Below are 20,663 nucleotides of genomic sequence, written 5' to 3' on the forward strand. Positions count from 1 at the left end.
AAGTAAAATGACCGGATGCTTTAACATGAAAATAAAGCATCTAAAAGCATCTTTGCAAAGGTCCAATTTTAAAACATTATAAGAAAAATCCTTGTTTCCAAAAGAGTTTTGCCCATTTTTCCAACAGGCTTCTTGACTGATCTTTGGAATCATCAGGGTCTTTCTGATCACATCCACCCAAACACTGCATATAACTTAATTTCTGTACTGTACTCCTTTTAAATGATAATAGCCAGTATAAAGTCCCTAAGGGAACTGGAGACATCTGATATCTTCTATCATATATCTTTTTTTGCAAGCTCAAGTAATTCAGAGTCAGCTCACAACACACATGTACGGTTATTTTTTCTTAAATGGCCAAGTCTTTGTCAGGCTAATCATGAAAAAATAAAAATCAGATTTTATTCTCATTAGAGTTTATTTCCATATTTTATTATACCTACTTAACTTTTATCGACATTTATCTTATCTCTGTATTTTTCTAGTATCAGAATGTAGTTTAAGTTAATTTGTTTGGGTTCAATAGAGGTATTTTTCATTTTTTCACATCTTAGCGCCCCCTAGGTGGGGTTCGCCCCAACAGTTTGAGAGCCACTGTTGTAGGGGTTATTTGTAAAACACTCCGGGGCACTTCAAGCTAAATTAGATTCCCTCGGCGTTCCATTTTTGTTGTAAATTGTATTTAGACTCTCTGTTTATTTACTAAACATTTTATACGATGATTAGAAAACAGTTATCTTGTTCACGCTTTAATTTAAATCAGCATTTTCATCGACAGGTTATAAACACTCGGGACTCAGGATGCTTTGTATAATACAAAGTTTTAGAAATTCTGTTAGCGCTTGGTAATAGCCTTCCATTTTACAACAGTTTTGAGCCCCTGAAAAATAAGAATGGTTATACACTACAGGGCTGATTAGGCTTATTTTGGATGCGTTAGGCAAATCAGAAAGGAAAATGTTTTAGTGAATAGTTACATAATATCTATTCCCAGTAACGGCGTACTGCACGATAACGTACAGTGAATACACTTGACTTGAGCATTCGTGGTATTCCTCCTCTTTCTCTGGACGTGTAGCATTCGTTTGCTCAGAGGATGATGGGCTTGCTGCTTCCTGAGCAGCTCTTTTTTTCTCCACCCTAGCGGGCCGCTGCTTCTCTGTTATCTTTTATTTAATCTGGCACTTAAATCTTCAATCTGCCTCAAGAATGATTAGCGAACGGCTCCCACACGCATGCGCAGCACGGCCACCCTGCTGTGCGGGGCCGAGAGTTGATTCAACGATAAAATAAAGAGTAATAAAATCATCACCCAAAAGCGGATAGTAGCCGTCACGTAGTATGTGTGTACCAAATTTCAACCAATAGGTGAAACGGTTTGCGAGCTACAGGTGATTTAAAATCCCGGACAAACAAACGAACAGCCACGTTAGCTTATTATAGAAGAAGATATGTGTTAGCACAAGGAATACAAGTTTACTAAAATTGTGAAGTTTATCCTTTTAGTTGGACCATCTATCCTTGAAAACTGCTTTTCCCCTCTGTTTGTGAAAAAATCATCCTCTGTTTGAGTCGCATTCGGGATGAAGGGGATTCCAAGAGTCAAGAAGTGGTTGCATTCTTCTTGATTACAAGTCAAAGGCCCAGGGTTTGTGCGGTGATCATGGTCAAGGGCAGAGTTAAGCTAGACGTTATTATTATTCCAAAATGAAACATTGACTCTCCTATATCAAGCAAGTATCACAAATATAAGACGGTAAAAAACTAAATTTACAAACACTAAGTCGCAGAGGAAACTAAAAAACATATTAAGAACGGATCAACCCCAAACTCACAGCACACTGCAACTGAACCTACGTGTTTTGCAGTATATTATTAGCCCGTTCCTCGGAGTTGCTATGAGCTGGGCAAAACATTATTTAAAATCTGAGAGTATGATGTTAATTAACATTAACCTGCTGTTGTTAGGACCTTATCCGGCACTAAAAGTCGGGCTTGTATTCCTCCAGAGTCAGGAAGAACATGAAAAAGTGTTATTACAATTTGAAAAAATGCCAAAATGTATAAAAAAACATGGATATGGACAAATCCAGCATGAAAAGAAACCTTTTTGACATGTGCAGTCTGGAATAGTCTGAACATGTCTTAAATAAAACATATTTTAAAAAAAAAAAAAATATTAAAACTGAACAAAGCACAGAAGTACCATTTAATGATATCCATTAGTGTTAATTATTATCAAGCACTGGGTTCTATTTATAAGGTTTATTTAGTTATAAGCAAAATGATCGGATGCATTTTCTTTGAAATTAATCATAGTTTGACACAGCTTTAAGAATGAGAAAGCAAGACGAACCTATACACTTAATAACAAATGTTGCCGTTTCAATTAGGGATATCTTGGATTTCCGTTTTATTTTAACCTTTGGACCAGAAACCCCTGGTCAGGGGCATATATTGAAAATGAGCCGTGCCGGCATGCTAACTAATAAATATTTTAGAATACGGACCTGGCCTCTAACCCCAAGATTCTGACAAACTAAGGGGTCTCCACTTCATTGCCAGACTTTCTGCGGGTGCTATGGATCTTGTAATGGAGAATGCAAAAGATTCTATAATCTTTAAGAGGCATGTGTCCACAGTGTTAACCAACCATAGTACGTGATGTTCAAAATTCAACTAGGGTTTTTCAGAAGAGATGGGACAAGTGCGGCATGTGTTCTGTATTCTCTTTTCACAATGAACAGACTCCCGAGAACTGAGGCCGTTTTTATGTAGAAGTAGATGGTCTACGATATCTGTGGTGGAAAGGTGTAAGCGGATGTTGTCCACTTTTTGTTTGAAGAAATTGATGTGCATATTGCATCTCTCATCAGTGACCTCGGAGTGGGTAGGTGAAGGAGGTTTGAGAAGGTGATTTATAGTTGAAAAAAGTTTTTTGGGGTTCCTGGAGCTGATGATAGTGGAATAGAACCTGGACCATGCAACCTTCAGAGCTTCTGCATAAGCCCTCTTGTGTTCCCTGTAAGCCTGTTTGTGGACCGTCAGCCCAGAGGCCTTGAGCCGCCGCTCAAGGACACGCCCAGCCCCTTCATTTTTCGCAGTTTGCAGGTGTACTAAGGTGCTGAGCACGAGAATGAGACGGACCTGGATGTTAAGGGGGCGTGGAAGTCCAGGAGACTGCTCAGGGATTGGTTGTAAAAATCCACAAGGTCAGCAACAGAGAGGGAGCTGGTAGGGTCAGAGGAGAGAAGTTTAAGGTCCAGGGCCAAGACGTCCACATTGATGTTCTTCAGATTTCTGAAATGGATCTGTCGTTTTAGTTTGGTATGGGGGAAAGAAAGGGCAGCTCCATTGACACTACTTTGTGGTCTGAAATACCAAGATCATATTCCTGTAGGTTACTGATTAAGGCAGAGTTTGAAATGACCAGGTCAAGTGTGTGACCCTTGGAATGTGTGGGGACATCAACATGTTGTTGTAGATTGAGAAAATCTAATAGCTCGAAGAAATCAGCAGTGAGATAACCGGTGGGATTGTCAACATGACTATTTATATCTCCTAGGATTATGATGTTGGCAGAGGTAGCACAGAGTGTTGTGAGAAGATCAGTCATTTCCGGGATGAAGGCAGAGTTGGGTTTTGGAGGTCGGTAGATAAGGAGAACAGTCGTGGGAAAAGGAGGCTTACATTTAAATGCAAGACACTCGCAGGAAGATGTTGCAGGTATCAAGATAGGGGACAACCCCAAATCCTGATGGTGGATGATAGCTAAGCCACCACCACGCCCAGTGCTGCAAGCTGCCTCCAAGTAACTGTAGCCAGGTGGACAGGCTTCATTTAGGGCAGAGTAAACCTCTGACTGGTGCCATGTTTCTGTCAGACACATGAAGTCAAGTCCTTTCTCCCTGATGTGTTCTTCAATCAGTGTGGCTTTATTGCAGATGGATTGCTAGTTAAACAGTTCAAATTTAACCAATAACTGTGGGGTAAATCTCTGTACAGGTCGCAAAACATTAAAATCCACTCCACGCAGCTTAGAATCCACTCCACAAAATAAATCCAGCTGGGGATGTGAGAATCTCGCGGTGCTTCTCTCAATAGCTCGAGTGTTTCCCATGCTGGAGTGCAGAGATCTCACGATACTTCCAGAATTTATAGTAGTTGGAGCATCAGTGCTCTGATGACGCGTCAAATGTGCGACAGGTGACCAGAAAGATGGAATATTGGTAGCAGTGCACTTTGGCTGGTTATGGAAGATGAACTTTCGACCGGAGCCTCTATGAGTGTAATGAGGACAGCTAAGGAGTCCAAGTTCTTTAATGATGAGGATGTTAATTTCAGGAGTGGTTGCGGGATTAAGTCAGCGGAGTTGTGAGCTGGAATAACTGAACGCCATTCTGACCGAAGAAGAAGGGAGAGATGCTATCCAGACAGTGCCGTAAAATCCATGCCAGACGGTAAAACAGTATATCCAAGCAACAAGTGAATAGTCAGCTAAAACTAATAAAACTTAATAAAACTTGGTAAAATCCGTAAAAACCCACGGCAGACGGTAAAGCAGTACAAAAAAAGTACGAAACTTTCTAACTAAAAACTATATTAAACTAAAAACTAAAAGTAAAATAATAAATTAAATTAAACTCGGAGGGAGAAGTGGCGAACATTCAACGCCAGCATCCTCTCCACCCTTCTGATTCAAGTCAATTATTAGTCATTCTCAAGGACTTATTACAATATGCATCATACATGCATTTTAACATACTTTCCAAAATTCTAGCTAGAAGGATTGAGAAAGTGCTTCCTTTAGTAAATCATTTTTTGTCATGTGATATTAGCAAAGGTTTACGCTTAGCTTCCAATCTTTGACACCTGTTTAATGTAATATATTGTGAGGGGTTCAGCCCGGACATAACCACACGGACACCAACTCTTTATAATAACACATGCTTTAATTACTGCACAAATAAACTTCCACACAGCACAGTGCTTCCCGCACCAAACACCCTTACTCAGGCCTTCACTAGTCCGTGGGCCGCCTTTCCTCTCCTCACGGGAACTTTGTCCTGCTCCCACTCCCGACTCTAGCTCCCTGATTGGTGGGAGGCAGCCCCTTTTATTCCCACCCGGATGTGCTCCAGGTGCCTGATGACGCTCTTCCGGCAGCACTTCCTGGTGTGGCGGAAGTGCAGCCCTTGCACCCGGAAGCACTCTGGGCATCCCTGGAAGGTCCTAAATCCACCCCCTCCCCCCCCTCCCCCCCCCCAGGTGTGCCGGAAGTGTCGATCTCCCGGTCTCTACAATGCTTGGGGCACCCCCTGGCAGTGACCACGGGTTCCAGTGGGCTTGAGGCTCCTTACTCCTTCCCCGTGGTCCCCTCCTTATCCAGGGCGGTTGCCCCCTTGTGGCCCAGGAGACATATAAGACACCTCCCGGTCCTTCTAGGCGTCCCGGCTGGGTCTGACCCCCAGCCTCCTGTGACAATATTCACCCATAAATCTAACACCTCGGAGATCTTATTATCTCTGGATGCAGAAAAAGCTTTCGATATAGTTGAATGGGACTATATATAAATGTAATGAATTATTATTATTATTATTATTATTATTACTACCTATTCACTACATTGGATAAATTTGGGTTTGGCCCGAACATATGTGCATGGATCAAACTACCGTATACCAGTCTAGAAGCTTCAGTTTGTATTAACAACATTATTTCGGACTACTTCAGCCAAGAACGTGTAACTAGACAAGGATGCCCCTTGTCACCAATGCTATTTGAAATCGCCATTGAGCCATTAACTTTTTAATTTCAATATGCATCAGAGATAAAAGGGATTTTCAGAGAAGGACTGGAACAGAACATATCACTGTATGCAGCAGTTTTAAAAGCACTAGCAGATTTTCAGAAGATATGTGGACTCAAAATGAATTTGAATAAAAGTGTGCTTTTTCCAGTGAACTCTCTAGCATATAATACTAGACTGGACACCTTCCCATTTATCTTAGCAGATCACTTTAAATATCTAGTGGTAACTATCACAAGTAAATATAAAGTTCTTTTTCAACAAAATGTTACTGTTTGAATGGAAAAAATTAAGATGTGAATAGATGGTCCACCATTCATCTCACATTAGCAGGGAGAATCAACACTGTTAAGATGAATATCCTTCCCAAGCTGCTGCTTCTATTTCAAACCATCCCTAATATACATTAACAAATATATATAAAAAAGAAAAATAGATTCAATCATAACCTCATTTATTTGGAATTTGAAACATCCACGCATCCAAAGGTGACTCTACAATGACCTAAATCAGAAGGGGGCATGGCATTACCTAATTTTGAATTTTACATCTGGCTGGCAAATATACAGCCCATAAAGACCTGGGGCCTCATGTATAAGGCCGTGTGTAGAACTAAAACTATAACATGGCGTAAGCACAAAAGCGGGAATGTGCATACGCACAGAAAAATCCAGATGCAGGAATCTGTACGTATGCAAACTTCCACGTCCTTCTGCTACATAAATCCGATCAGCGTGAAAAGTAACGCACGTGCACGCGCCTTCTGTCCCGCCCCAACTCCTCCCAGAATTACGCCTCTTTGAATATGCAAATCAATATAAATAGCCTTCTGTGAAAAGACAGTGGGAAAAGCACGGGAGAAAATATAAGAATTTCAGCGAATACCAATTGGAGGCAAAGGAAAAACGTACTATTTGTTGGTTTAAACAGTGGTATAATCAACAAAAGGAAGTTGATTGAGTGACAGAGTGTCGGAGAAACTCGAAAGATCAAGTTCACAAAGTCGCACAGTGCCCGAAATAAAAAAGAAGTCGCATATCAAAGTCGCCGTTAAAAGGCGACTCGTAGCGGACCGTCTGAGTGTCATATGAAAGTTTATTAGGGTACAGACAAAAAAAAAATAGGCACACAGTGGGGGAAAAAAGCACAAAATGTCAACTTTAGTCTCGAAATTTCCACTTTAATCACGTAGTTTATTTTGCCATTAAAGTAGAACATCATAAACTTCATCTTAAAATCGTTTAATTTACTAGTTTCTCAAATCCCATTGTAACTAAAGTAGCACACTAAATGCTTTGTTCTGTATTTGACCTTCTATGTGCTCTGTGTGTGTGAATCACTACTTGCTTCTTAAACGGGCTTTCTCTTTCTCCAACAGGACACATAATTCATTACATTCGTGATATTACAGCTCTCTGAATAATTAAAATACTGAGATGTATACGTGATATCTTTTTCATGATGATAGGAATGAAAGCATGTTATTAAACATGGGAACACGGTGGCGCAGTGCTTGTTCATGTCTCACGCAAGAGGCTTGCTGCGCGACCTTCGATGAAATAATTTAATTTATTACAGAAGTACTGTCTCTTTCAAACGTACTAACCTCCAATTCCTGTCCTTACTTTTCTTTCTCCAAATACCCAATCACCCCACAATCAGCTCTGTAATAGACGTGAAGCCAATTGTAAACTTAGAACGCTGATTCGTCAGCACTTTTAAGGAACATTGAAATATCTTAGTAGTACATGTTTAATTATTCTATCCATCTGTCCTTCCAGTGTCGCGTCAGCACCAGCAAGAATACAACGCAATGCAGGAACAATCCCTGAATTAGCTAGCGCTGAGGCACCGTGTCCTCACATATTTAATTATTCACAATACTGATTATTTAAATGAAGTTAAAGTTTTATCTGTATAATATAATCAACATATTTTGCTGCATTTCATCTTAAAAATGATATTGTCATCATATGTAAATACGCGCTTCTTTCCAATTAGCTGCTGCTGTGATTCCCCACTCAGATACAGTGATATAAATACTCCGAGTGATGCAGTGAGAGTAATATGGAAAAAGATGATCTGCTGTGGCAACCCTTAACAGGAGCAGCTGAAAGAAGAAGAAGATGCATTGAGAGTAACAACGCTAAAGCAGTTATGGTATTTGGAATACTATGGCTATTCCTTGGACCATTATATTTTTGCAGGTTAATTACAATCAGATGCATTACACTAATAAACAATATGCAGTTAGTTTCAGTGTATTTATAAAGCTGCGTCAGGAATGTGGATCTAAGAAAGAAAGGGTGACCACACAGGAACAGTAGCACTGCTTTGACACTGGGTGCCGCCAGTCTGCAAAACCGAGCGGAGAAATTGCGTACGCCAGGGCATGAGGTACCGTGGAAATGTGCGTGGCTTTACGGCAAGTTTAGGTTTTATACATCGCACTTTGAGTGTGGAAAACGTTCATACGCACCGTTTATACATGAGGCCCCTGGACATTGACACAAAGTGATGAACATATACAAGCGTATTGTACAACAGTATAAATACTTGCAGTACCTCTCTATATTCTCTGCTCTGTGCTTTAGTAAATACAAAATATCATCAATACACTAATAATCCATTTGCCCTTCTGTAATAAAAAGGTTTTCTCTGTAACAGGAGAAGGGATAAAATAAAGGAGTAAGAGGGGATTGGTCGCTTCAGTGCAAAACCAGCTACAAAGATTGGAATGTTTGGGATGATAGCGAAAGAATGTGCAAAAACTTGTTTCTCATAGAGGGTTTCAGAATGTTATGGGAATACAGTCAAGGCCATGTACTTGTTTTTCACTTCGAGGGGCTTCATTGCAAGCAACGCTTGTTATTGTGTGTCTTCTGATACTAGGCACCATCTCAGTGAGGGCCAAGTAGAAGAAAAACAATAAGATGTCCCGTGGGAAGAAGGTGTGCAGAAACTGATCACTTCTGTATACACTGCTTACACGTAAGCCATTTTGGGTAAGGACACTCAATTAGTATATAAGGGAAGGTTCCGCCCTCAGTTTCTTCGGAAGCTCAACCGTGGGGAACGTGCACACCGCCCGGTATTGGACCAGGCTCACGAGTTGATCCTCTGACGAGACTGACACGCGGGCTCCCTCAGTCTACTGGTCTAGGATGATGGCTCTGGGTCTTTTGATATTACTGTAAGTATAGTATAATTCACATATCTGTATTACTGTAAGTTAATAGTATAAATCATATATCTTTATATATATTACTGTAAGTCAATAGTACAATTTCTATATCTGCATGTATATTGCTATTATATTGTATGTAACTGATATTATATTTGAACAAGTAAACAATTGAAGTATTGGACCTTTCCTCTCTGATTCTTGCCTGCTTATTTTCTGTTAAAACCTTTGAACCATTTTCCCAAACTAAAACATTTTGGCGTAGTCGCTGCAGGATTTTGGGGAATTTGGTAAAATATTGAATTATTAAGTGAGGCAAAGGAAATCAGAGATGTTTAAGAAATGTCAGGTGTCTGTAAAGGAACCCATAACGGGCTTGCAGACGCGGGGGTGGGTTTTGCTAACTGCGGTTAGAAGTCTGGATAGTCTGGTAGACGAAAAAGAAAGGGAGATTAAGAAAATGCAAATGGACTTGGCGGATGCGTTAGGGCGGGCCTCAATGGCCGAATCCCAGGTAGCTGTATTATTGCCGCGGGTACAGAGAGCCGAGGGGATGGTGGAAAAGGCAGCCTTTTGCATAGCCAAGGTGAATGCGAAAAAGAAGCGTAGACCGGATGTTGCGAAGATCAAAGCGTTTGTAGCCGCAGTTAACGTCCATGAGTGGGATCCTGAAAAATGGGACGGTAACATTTGGGATGATGATTATGAGGATGATGACGGACCCGATGCAGGGTCGGTAATTGATCCTCTGCCTTTACAGGCTAAACCCGTGATGCGTCGCAGACTTTTTACTGACGCACATGGTAATGTTAGGAGGGGAGATGTTTTCGAAGATTATACTGCACAAGAAAGGGAAGGATTTAGATCACGTTATGCACAAGGGCGAAATGAGCCAGTAGACACATGGCTCGTACGCTTGCATGATGCAGGAGCCGGGCATGTGTCACTGGATAAGGGGGATGGTACTGAATTTACAGATTATGCTGTCGATTCCCGTTTTAAACAAGCAATGAGACAAGAATTGACTAAGTTAGAAGGGGACAGCACGTTGCTGGCGCTGGCGGCGAATGCAGCATATGAAATATATCCACACCCACAGAATTGGCCTGAAGTAAAATCATGGACGACTTTGCAGCAGGCGATTCGAGTGGTTAGAGAATTGGCAATGAGGGACGCCGTGGTAGCGGGCCAAGCGGATCAGTAAGATGTGTTCCCATTTACATCTGTAGCCAGGACCATCCTAATAAAAACAGCCCCTGCTAACTTGAAAGGAATAATAATGACTCTTTTACTGAATGAGGTAGGTGCAGGAGTGGGGGAAGTTGTAGCCAAATTACGGGATTTAGGTGACCTGGGGGAGTGGGGAGGAGCCCCGCCAGGGACAGCTGCAACACAACCCACTGGGGCTACATCAAGGGATAGCGCCTATAGAACAGGGGGAGTGAATAGGAAGGAGTTATGGGGAGCGTTAATTAATGCTAAAGTCCCTAAGGAAGAGATAGATGGACTGCCTACAGGAGTGCTCCTGGACAGGGCAAAGAAAAAAGGACTTATAGATAAGTCTGGTGGAATAAAGAAACGAGTAGCAAAGGCAGAAGTACATTCACTTCTTACCTTCGCTGAATGGGAAAAATTAAGTAAAAAGCATGACGAAGTTCTTACTTTTGCTGAGTGGGAAAAGTTGAGTAAGAAGCGTGATGAAATTGGCCCCTCTTCATCTTCCGAGAGCTCCTCGGAGGAGGAGGAGGAGGAAGACAGGGGGAAAAACCGGCGCAAGAGTAAACATAAGAAAGGAGGGAAAAAAGCTAAAGGGAAAGGGAAAAATAAAGGAAGGACTTTATATCCCGTTGAAGAATTAGAACGCGCAGCACGAGATTGTTAGGGATGGGGCCAAGCACAGGTGAGAGCCCTAAATTGGCATGATGCGGACATTCGACCTTTTGTACCGGTAACGATACATTGGGAAACTAAAAACAAACAAATAGTAAAGGCTCTCATCGATACGGGTGCGGAGGCCACTTTAATATATGAGAATCCATCTAAATTCAAGGGGAAACGATTGACAGTGCAGGGGATTGGGGGAACGGACATCCCTGCCACTCAGGTGACGGTGATGTTACAAATTGGTCAGTTGCCCGTGAGACCCTACCCCGTACTAATCACCCCAGTGAAAGAGTATATAATAGGGATGGATCGTCCACAGGTGGCAAATATGCTGTAATCGCATGCTGGCATACAGCCTGCAAATGTCAGCGTGCATCAACAGCATTTCTGAAGTTTTTTAGGTGTACGGTAGAATCAGCTTTTACAGCTGTGTTTTCTTCGCTAAAAATGGAGACAGCAGTAGTTGCAACAGAAACTTTAACGGCAACGTTAACCGTAGCAGTAGCGATAGAGAGAGTCGAATCGGAGGCCGTTGTGCTTTCCTCGAGGAGGGCGGAGTCAGCTGCGCTAGTCAAAGACGCAGATAAGCCGTCTCTGCATCAAGTGGAGGCAAAGGCGGTTAAAACAGAAAACCTAAACTTTTCTGCTGGTCAGACAGATTGTGTAAGGTTAATAATTATTATAAAGCAAATAGATGGGAAAGCAAGAGAGAGGAGTAATACCTGGCTAAAAAGTCACGAGCAGCTAGCAGTACACGTAGCGATGCATAAGGAGAATGCCATACGGATTAAACAACGACCGCTCAGTGTTAAAGTGTGTGCTTTGATTTCGGGGTCTTTTGACCCTGAGGAACAGCAGTAGAACTTAAGCTGGTTATTGGGAGCACTCCTTTCAAAGCCCCTGTGTTGATTGTTGCTGCAGAGAAAACAATATGTATATTGGAGACGTCAGTTTACAAGTAAAGCTGCTATAATGTGAGGGTTACTTGTATGTAGTAATGAAGGAAAGTGTAAGTGACAATATGGTGTGCATTTGTTTAAATGCAATAATTGGTATGAAAAATGGCATGTGGCAGTATAAAAACAGCCAATGCCAAATTGCAAGTTAAAACAGAGGACTGAAAGAAAAGGAAAAGAGTAAGAATGTTTTCTTCCATTTATTCTCTACTGCACTGCATTCTCTGTATAATTCTGAGGTTTAAAAATGTTATACCAATAGTTAATTCATAACTTTTGTAAAAGTAACCAGTGCTAAGATAAGATTTGATTTAGACATTGAATGTGGAGAAACTGGTGGATTTGTATAGCCATTGTAGACTGCAGGGCATGAGTTGAATAATGTGACTGAAAACTAAGTGAATTAAAGAAAGAAATCGAGGAGATGAAAGCAAAGCACGTGTTTGTATATGAAAGCTTTTGAAAGTACTGCATTTGAATTAATGGAATGGCCATTTTAGCAGTTAGTTGGAATGAAAAAACTTATTGGTGTTTCAAGCAGCACATTCATATTGGGGAATAAGTAAATGAAAGGCAGTGGCTTACCATCCAGTTTTTGGAGCTCAGCATGTAAAACAAAGGGGTGAAAATCCCGAAGGGACACTACGGGCATGTATGCCCAAGATCAAGTCTGGCGCTAAAGGGAGTCACTGTGCTAGCAGGCGTAATCGACGCAGATTACCAAGGGACCGTCAAAGTTCTGTTACAATCCTCAATGGGGGATCCGATCAAACTGACTAAGGGAGATCGAATAGCGCACTTGTTAATAATACCAGTTCACATGGGAAAAGTGCAGGAAAGTACTGCACCAGTAGTTAAGACTGGCCGGAATGTGGGGGGATTTGGATCAACAGATGCTCCTAAATTGGTTAATGGGGCGAAGGTGTGGGTTAAACAACCCCATGGACCACCCCGCCCGGCAGAAATCATCGCAATGGGACAGGATTTGATTGTAACTGTTCTATACAATGGAGAAGAAGCATGGGTAAATGTTCCTGTAAAACACTGCTATAGACGGGAGTGAGGAGTGGGTGCAACATGCTGTGTTTTTGATATTACTAATTGGGGGTGTTCTGAATGAAGTAGGAGCCACCACATTAGGAGGCGAGGCAACAGAGACGACTCAGGTCCGATGGCGGTGGAACAATTCCACTAAGCCCAGACGTCAGGAGAACACCACGTGTCCGGAGAATCAGTCTTGCAATGTCCTCACCATTACGACTGGTGACGGGTGCACCATCTACTCCTCGAACTTGAAGGTGCCGTGGGTAAAACCACAGAAGTATCTGATTGAGTGCTCTGAAAACTTAAATATTACCTGGACGTCGAAAGTAACTTGGTGTATGGGGCCCTGGAACGGCTCCAAGGTACAGTGCGAGGTCAATGCAACATCAGGCGAATACACCTCTAATAAGACTGGGCCCATTGGCTGGATTAATGCAACCGATATTATTAACAGGACTATACCAATGCTTGCTATAGCCGTGTGGGCCAGAACCCCCATAACGAGACAGTCACATGTAGAACCAATAATTGACACATGTAAACTTGTTTCTATGACAGCAAAAAGGACTAAGGTTACATGGCAAGTGACGTTTCCACTGTTGCCACAGTGTAAGCGTGCTAAACGGGCATGGTATGACACTTTCTTAGGAGGGGTTGGCACCACCCTAGGAACTTTAAACACCGTAGATAATGAAATAACTGCAAACAAGCTTGAGAATGTGGGACGACATACTCACAAAGTGGCAGACCAAATGGCTAGGTGGTTACCTCAGTCCATGGTCAAACAGTAAACTGGGAACAACGTGCTTCAGATTGGATAATCACGGCTAGCAATGACACTCGATGGCTAAATGTCTCAACTTTCATGAACTGGACTGTATGCACTTTTAACATATTACAAGCACAGATACAGAAAAATAACATGCAAATGGCTTTAAGGACTAATAATATGCAAATATGGCATGATATATGGAACATTAGCAGTAGCTTATGGTTAACGGTTAAACCTGAAGATACTAGGTGTAATGATACAATATGTAATGGGTATTGGTTTCAATATAATGTTACCACTATGATAACCTTGTGTAGATATCACGTTTTACCTGTTGTTGCACACGGACACCCTTTGGTGCTGCTTATTATTATTATTGCTTTAATGAGTATATTTAATTGCTATGTGTTTTGTGTTTTAAAACGAATTAATAATAGAGCACGACAGACAAGGTTGCTGATTTTGCGCTGAGCGAGGGACCGATTGTAATAAAAAGGTTTTCTCTGTAACAGGAGAAGGGATAAAATAAAGGAGTAAGAGGGGATTGGTCGCTTCAGTGCAAAACCAGCTACAAAGATTGGAATGTTTGGGATGATAGCGAAAGAATGTGCAAAAACTTGTTTCTCATAGAGGGTTTCAGAATGTTATGGGAATACAGTCAAGGCCATGTACTTGTTTTTCACTTCGAGGGGCTTCATTGCAAGCAACGCTTGTTATTGTGTGTCTTCTGATACTAGGCACCATCTCAGTGAGGGCCAAGTAGAAGAAAAACAATAAGATGTCCCGTGGGAAGAAGGTGTGCAGAAACTGATCACTTCTGTATACACTGCTTACACGTAAGCCATTTTGGGTAAGGACACTCAATTAGTATATAAGGGAAGGTTCCGCCCTCAGTTTCTTCGGAAGCTCAACCGTGGGGAACGTGCACACCGCCCGGTATTGGACCAGGCTCATGAGTTGATCCTCTGACGAGACTGACACGCGGGCTCCCTCAGTCTACTGGTCTAGGATGATGGCTCTGGGTCTTTTGATATTACTGTAAGTATAGTATAATTCACATATCTGTATTACTGTAAGTTAATAGTATAAATCATATATCTTTATATATATTACTGTAAGTCAATAGTACAATTTCTATATCTGCATGTATATTGCTATTATATTGTATGTAACTGATATTATATTTGAACAAGTAAACAATTGAAGTATTGGACCTTTCCTCTCTGATTCTTGCCTGCTTATTTTCTGTTAAAATCTTTGAACCATTTTCCCAAACTAAAACACCTTCATTCACTCAGAATATGGAAGCACTTTAAGACAGAGCAGCTCTTATCTGTTGCACTTCTACATGACAACCACATTTTTGTACCCTATCAAACATACACAGTATTTAATACTTGGAAAATGTCTGGGATTAAAATAGTTAGATACTTGTACATTGTGGCGGACGGCCAGGGCCCTTGCCCGGCTGCGACACCTGTATAGTGGATGGACTGGGGGAGAGAGCGTCTTCAAGGCTTTTTCTCCTCCAGGATGATAGAGGGCAGCCCCCTGGGTTGCTACAGCACCACGGATTCCCGCATGGTGTGCTGCCAGCTGGAGTTTGTTACAACCCTGTTGGGTTCCGTGGGTGCTGCCAGGGGTTGCTGCAGCGCCTGCACAGCCCTTGTACGTTGGGTTTCCGCTATGCGCGGAAGTACTGCTGGAAGAAGATTAAAGGACACCTGGAGCACTTCTGGGCATCCTATTAAAGGAGCCAGAATCGGGAGGTGGAGAACAATGCTTGTGGAAGGAGGAGTGCAGGTGGACAAATGGCAGAAGAGAGAGAGAAAAGGAGAAATTCTTTCTGGTTATTGTGCTTGCTGGACGGTGCTGTATAAGGTGGGAACCAAGGGAAAAACGATTCCCACAACTGAATAAAGGTGTGTTGTGTGCTGGACTGGGCCATATGTTTTGGGCCTGCACCAAATTAGCATCATTCTGGACCAAAATCTTTAAATGCCTTTCAGACAGCCTTAGTGTCATAATCCCTCCTAACCCACTAACAGCTGTGTTTGATGTGCTCCTTGATGGACTTAAAATGGAGAAGGACAAACAAACTGTAATTGCCTTTACCTCACTGCTAGCATGTAGCCTTATCTTGCTCAACTGGAAGAATCCCAATCCACCGCTTTTAAGTCAGTGGGTAACTGATGTCCTATATTATTTAAAATTGGGGGAAAAAATCAAATTCTCACTGTGAGTGTCTGTTCAAAACTTTTTAAAAATGTGGCAGGATCTAATCAATAACATTTTAGAATAAACTCCTATATCAGGGAAAATGATACTCCTCCTTCCGTCCTTGCTGCTTCAAAGATTTGTTTTGCTGGCTGTCTCTCCTCACTTTCTTTTGAGTGGGAGTAGAATTTTAATAATAATTAATAATTCTTTACATTTATATACTGTAGAATTTCGTTTCTGTTTGATTTAATTGTATGGATTGTTATTTGCTTTTAATAAAATAAAAAAGAAACAATTTATTTGCATTTTCCATACCATCCCAACTTTTTCTGATTTGGGAGAACAGAAAAAAAAAAATCAGGAGGGGCTACAAGGCCATGAGACCACCCAGCCCTCAGTGGGCATTATATCTAATATCAATGCTCTAAATCAGCCCTCATGGTTTACAGGTTTCATGTGACAGAATTTGATGATGATGGTCATGTGGACCTCTGGCCTTTAATCCACCAATGCAGGGACAGCATGCAGCCCTGATCAGGTGGTGGTGGCACAGATCACCACCACAGAAAACAAGGAAAAAGAACAGCAGAGAAAAGTATGAATAAGTATCGATTGCGGAGCCATGATAAAAATGATAAGTCAATGTATATACAGTAATCCCTCCTCCATCGCGGGGGTTGCATTCCAGAACCCCCAACGAAAGGTGAAAATCCGCGAAGTAGAAACCATATGTTCATATGGTTCTTTTTATATATTTTTAAGCCCTTATAAACTCTCCCACACTATTATAAACATTTCCCGCACAATTATACAGCATAAACCCTTTGTATTTTCTTAGATATTAGGTAAGATTCGTTGAAATTATGTATGTAAACACAGTTTGTATACAGTAAAACCTAAATATTATTTTAAAGATATCGAGCGTCTCCGATATCACATATGTTACAGCCATTACGACAGACAGGCCACCAGCAATAAATACGTACAATGCAAGAAAAATTGTATACAGTAAAATGTGTGTACAGTGACACTAAACTATGTACATGTAATAAGTACTGTACATAGATAATTAATTATGGTTACCAACAATGACACGACGACTTGTCCGATAACGATGAGTTTAATTTTACTGCACAATAAAGGAGAGCGTTACAGCTCTTCTAAAGGAGCCTCTTCAGGCGACTGTGTAGCACCGCTGTTGTTCTTCCAGCACTCTTCAATCCAAATCCCTAAAGCAGATTCCATCCAGACTACTGCCTTATCATGTCCACTTGCAACTCGTTTTGCGCCCTGGTTAAAGGACACTGCGGCCGTAGATCTTATATGCTTTTCCTCCTTTTTAAATAAAAAGAATCGTGGACTCATTGATGCCGTAATGGTGTCCTGCAGCGGTGTAGCTGTTTCCTTCCTTCAACATATCCAAAACTTTTACCTTTTCTACAATCATTTGCATCTTCTGTTGGCGCTTGGACACGGCCCCTGAAGCAGTAGCAGGAGCACGTTAATGCTGAATGAGTGAGATGAGACTTCCTGGTTAATGCAGCACTCCGTCGCTGAGCCAATCAGCACACAGGAACTTAACTGTGTGCTCTGATTAGGTAGCTTCTCAGTCATCCGCCAATAGCGTCCCTTGTATGAAATCAACTGGGCAAACCAACTGAGGAAGCATGTACCAGAAGTAAAAAGACCCATTGTCCGCAGAAACCCGCGAAGCAGTGAAAAATCCGCGTTATATATTTAGATATGCTTACATATAAAATCCGCGATAGAGTGAATCTGCGAAAGTCGAAGTGCGATATAACGAGGGATTACTGTACAGAATATCAGGGTTACACTAAAATGAAGCCATGAAAAAGCCATATTAAAGTAATGGGTTTTAGCAGTTTCTTAAAGTGCTCCATCGTATTAGCCTGGCGAATATTCCAGATTTTAGATGCATAACAGCAGAAGGTAACCTCACCACTTCTTTTAAGTACAGCTCTTGGAATAATAAGCAGACACTCATTTGAAGATATAAGCGTACGATTTGGAGTGTAAAGTGAAAGGCATTCCGAAATATACGATGGAGCAGATTATTTAAGGCTTTGTAAAACATAAGCAGCATTTTAAAGTCAATTCTAAATGGCACAGGTAACCAGTGTAGTGACATCAGACTGGGGAGATGTGCTAATACAAAGTTCACAAAAGATGTGAAAACTACACAGGCACTATAATATAAATGCTGTAAGATATTTAATCAGTGTTGATGAATAAATCCTTTCATAAAAGTGATATTAAATGTTTCAAAATGTACATTAAATACTGTAATTGCATCATAAATTGAATTATTGGTAAGTAACAAAGAAGAAATTAATTAATTGGAGTGCCATAGGTGTAGCTACACGAAAAGTTGGCCAAGAATAGATTTTTATTTTGGTTTAATCTCATTTTACTATATTCAGACTTCAATATAATTAATAATATTAAGATCTACTGAGAACTTTATTCATTATAAGTGTTTTTAGAATTTGTTGCTTTCTGTTTTACTTCAACTATGCTCTGCACTCTGGCCTTATACACAGAATTATGCTATATAGGAATAAATTGATTTGATATGGAAATTGTTTTCATGTTTTTATATGGTAAACTTCCTCTTTAAAAAAAAAAAAAAAAAATTAGGTTCTTAAACTGATTACAGTATATTACTCTGTACACAGTGCTGAGAAAGAACAAGCAATAGAGTTGCAGCCCCATAACAATAGCATCAATAAATGACCAGTGAAGGCTGTTAAAAGTGACCTTACCGTGGTCTGCATGTGCAATGGTGTTAGATCTTTTTTGAGACTGCAATCTGCTATGTTCTGTGACTGGTAAATCATCAGAGGAAAATTAAGATCAATATATCCTGAGAATTTTATCAAGTGTATATGTTCACCTGAAGCTGTTTGGCATATTTAACTTCTGAGAAGAACAGTAGGTGCACTTGGACTACAGGTGGAGTATGCTATAAAATATACAGTACATATTAAAGTTCTAGTTAATTTACAGTGATCACATGCATAGGTGCTGTATATTTTTAGTCACAGATTTGCAATGAGAGCAAACGGTCTTTTTTTACACAATCATTTTGTGTTTGTTAATTTCTGCTGAATCAAGCTTAGCTGACTTTTGACTGCTGCACACTTAATTTTAAAGATTATTGTCTCTCTCTTGTAGGGTTGGTCAACTCCAATGGAGACGGCTGGAGAGAAGTACGCAAGTTTTCACTTACTACTCTGCGGGATTTTGGTATGGGAAAGTGCAGCATTGAAGAATATATAAAAGAAGAGGCTCAACACCTGGTGGAAAATCTGCGAAAAACTAAAGGTACGACATGGAGAAGTTTCATTGTTAAAAAAACAGTGATTAGGAGTGAGTGTAACATGTTTAATACTGTCCTAAAATAATAATCAACTTGTGTATACTCCTTAAATTGGATTAGATAAACTTTGTTAATCTCATGGGAAAAGTTTAGATTAATAGAGCAGCAGAAACATAAAAAACAAAGATACACAGTCACAGGACAAATAATACAAGCAATCAATCGATCGATATTTCTGTTTTAATAGTAATTTCTCTTAATAGAAACTATTAAACTATATTCGCTTTGCTCGCCAACCCCTGGGCCAGCGCTACGCACTAACCACTTTGCGTTACAGCCACTCGCATATGGGGATGCGGATGTACAATTTAAGCAGATTGTTATTTTCATGGGAATTGTTAGACATACATAATAGAACTATTTTATATTACAGCGAGTAATTAACCATATTAAAAAATAGTAAAACATAATAATTTGAAAGTAACTTATGTTTCATGTTGCGTTAGAGTTATTCATTGCGTTCTACAATTTCGTTCTGTTTGGAGTTGAAATTAACACTCAAATGCTTTTTAAACTTACACTTTTGCTGTAAAACTTCAGTAAAAACAATTTTTTAAATTAAATTTTCGTAAATATCACATTGAATTTTGATTCTGTGTTTGGACTTACATCATGACAACGCAACTTATAACTGCCCGTGAGTGAATTTCGTTTCTTTCTCTCTAATAAATAAACCAACTTTTTCGAATGTCTCTGTGATTTTTTTAATTGTCTTTGCAAAAGCTATTCTAATGGAAAACGGTTAACATTTTAATACAAATGGCATATCAAGATCTCCTTTGGTGTCTAATGTTATCCACGGGAGATGTACTACATTACCTTACTTGGATACATCCTTCTTTCAACAGTAATTCGGACGGTGGAAGACTGTACGGTGTTAACGGTTGTAGATATTCTTTGGGATATTGTAAGATGATGTTTTCATCTTCCACACGATCACCACCAACTGTTTCAGAATAGTCTATTAATATGCATTTAACCTATTTGCCATGTAACCGATCGACAATTTTCGTGTTAATTCATTTGACTTCATCATTTCTAGGTCCTAGGATTGCCCGTGTACTCATTTCTTCTGTTGATAACCCTTCTGGATGAAATTCTTCAATAAGATTTGGACATAATATGTCTTCTTTTATTGGGAACTTTAAAGTGAGGAAAACATAAACATTTATAAGAGCTAAGAGAGCAGGAACTGTGTTTGTCAAAAGCATTCATACGAATGAGAGGTGAGAGGGACATGTACATGGATGAATATGGTTGAGAGGAGGGCGTGACTTGAAAGAATTTCATGGGCAAAGTCTCATTTTACGGGACTTGAAATTATCTCTTTGAAAAAATCTTGTCTTAGGATTTCCTTTTATAATAGAGAGATAATATTGGTGTCTACAGACATC

The 20,663-nt window shown here is 40.4% G+C and overlaps 1 protein-coding gene across 3 annotated transcripts in view; it reads left to right on the plus strand.

Annotated features, from left to right (window-relative positions):
• The window catches only part of LOC114648118 (cytochrome P450 2B19-like), a 52,623-nt gene that overhangs the window by 21,667 nt on the left and 10,293 nt on the right, over positions 1-20,663 (plus strand). For all 3 annotated transcript variants that reach the window (XM_051918862.1, XM_028796949.2, XM_051918865.1), the window contains one exon: positions 19,065-19,214. In XM_051918862.1, coding sequence (XP_051774822.1) covers positions 19,065-19,214 — 150 coding nt within the window. The remainder of the gene's footprint in view (positions 1-19,064; positions 19,215-20,663) is intronic.

This window comes from Erpetoichthys calabaricus, chromosome 1 (assembly GCF_900747795.2).
Source record: "Erpetoichthys calabaricus chromosome 1, fErpCal1.3, whole genome shotgun sequence".
In the NCBI taxonomy this organism is placed as follows: Eukaryota; Metazoa; Chordata; class Cladistia; order Polypteriformes; family Polypteridae; genus Erpetoichthys; species Erpetoichthys calabaricus.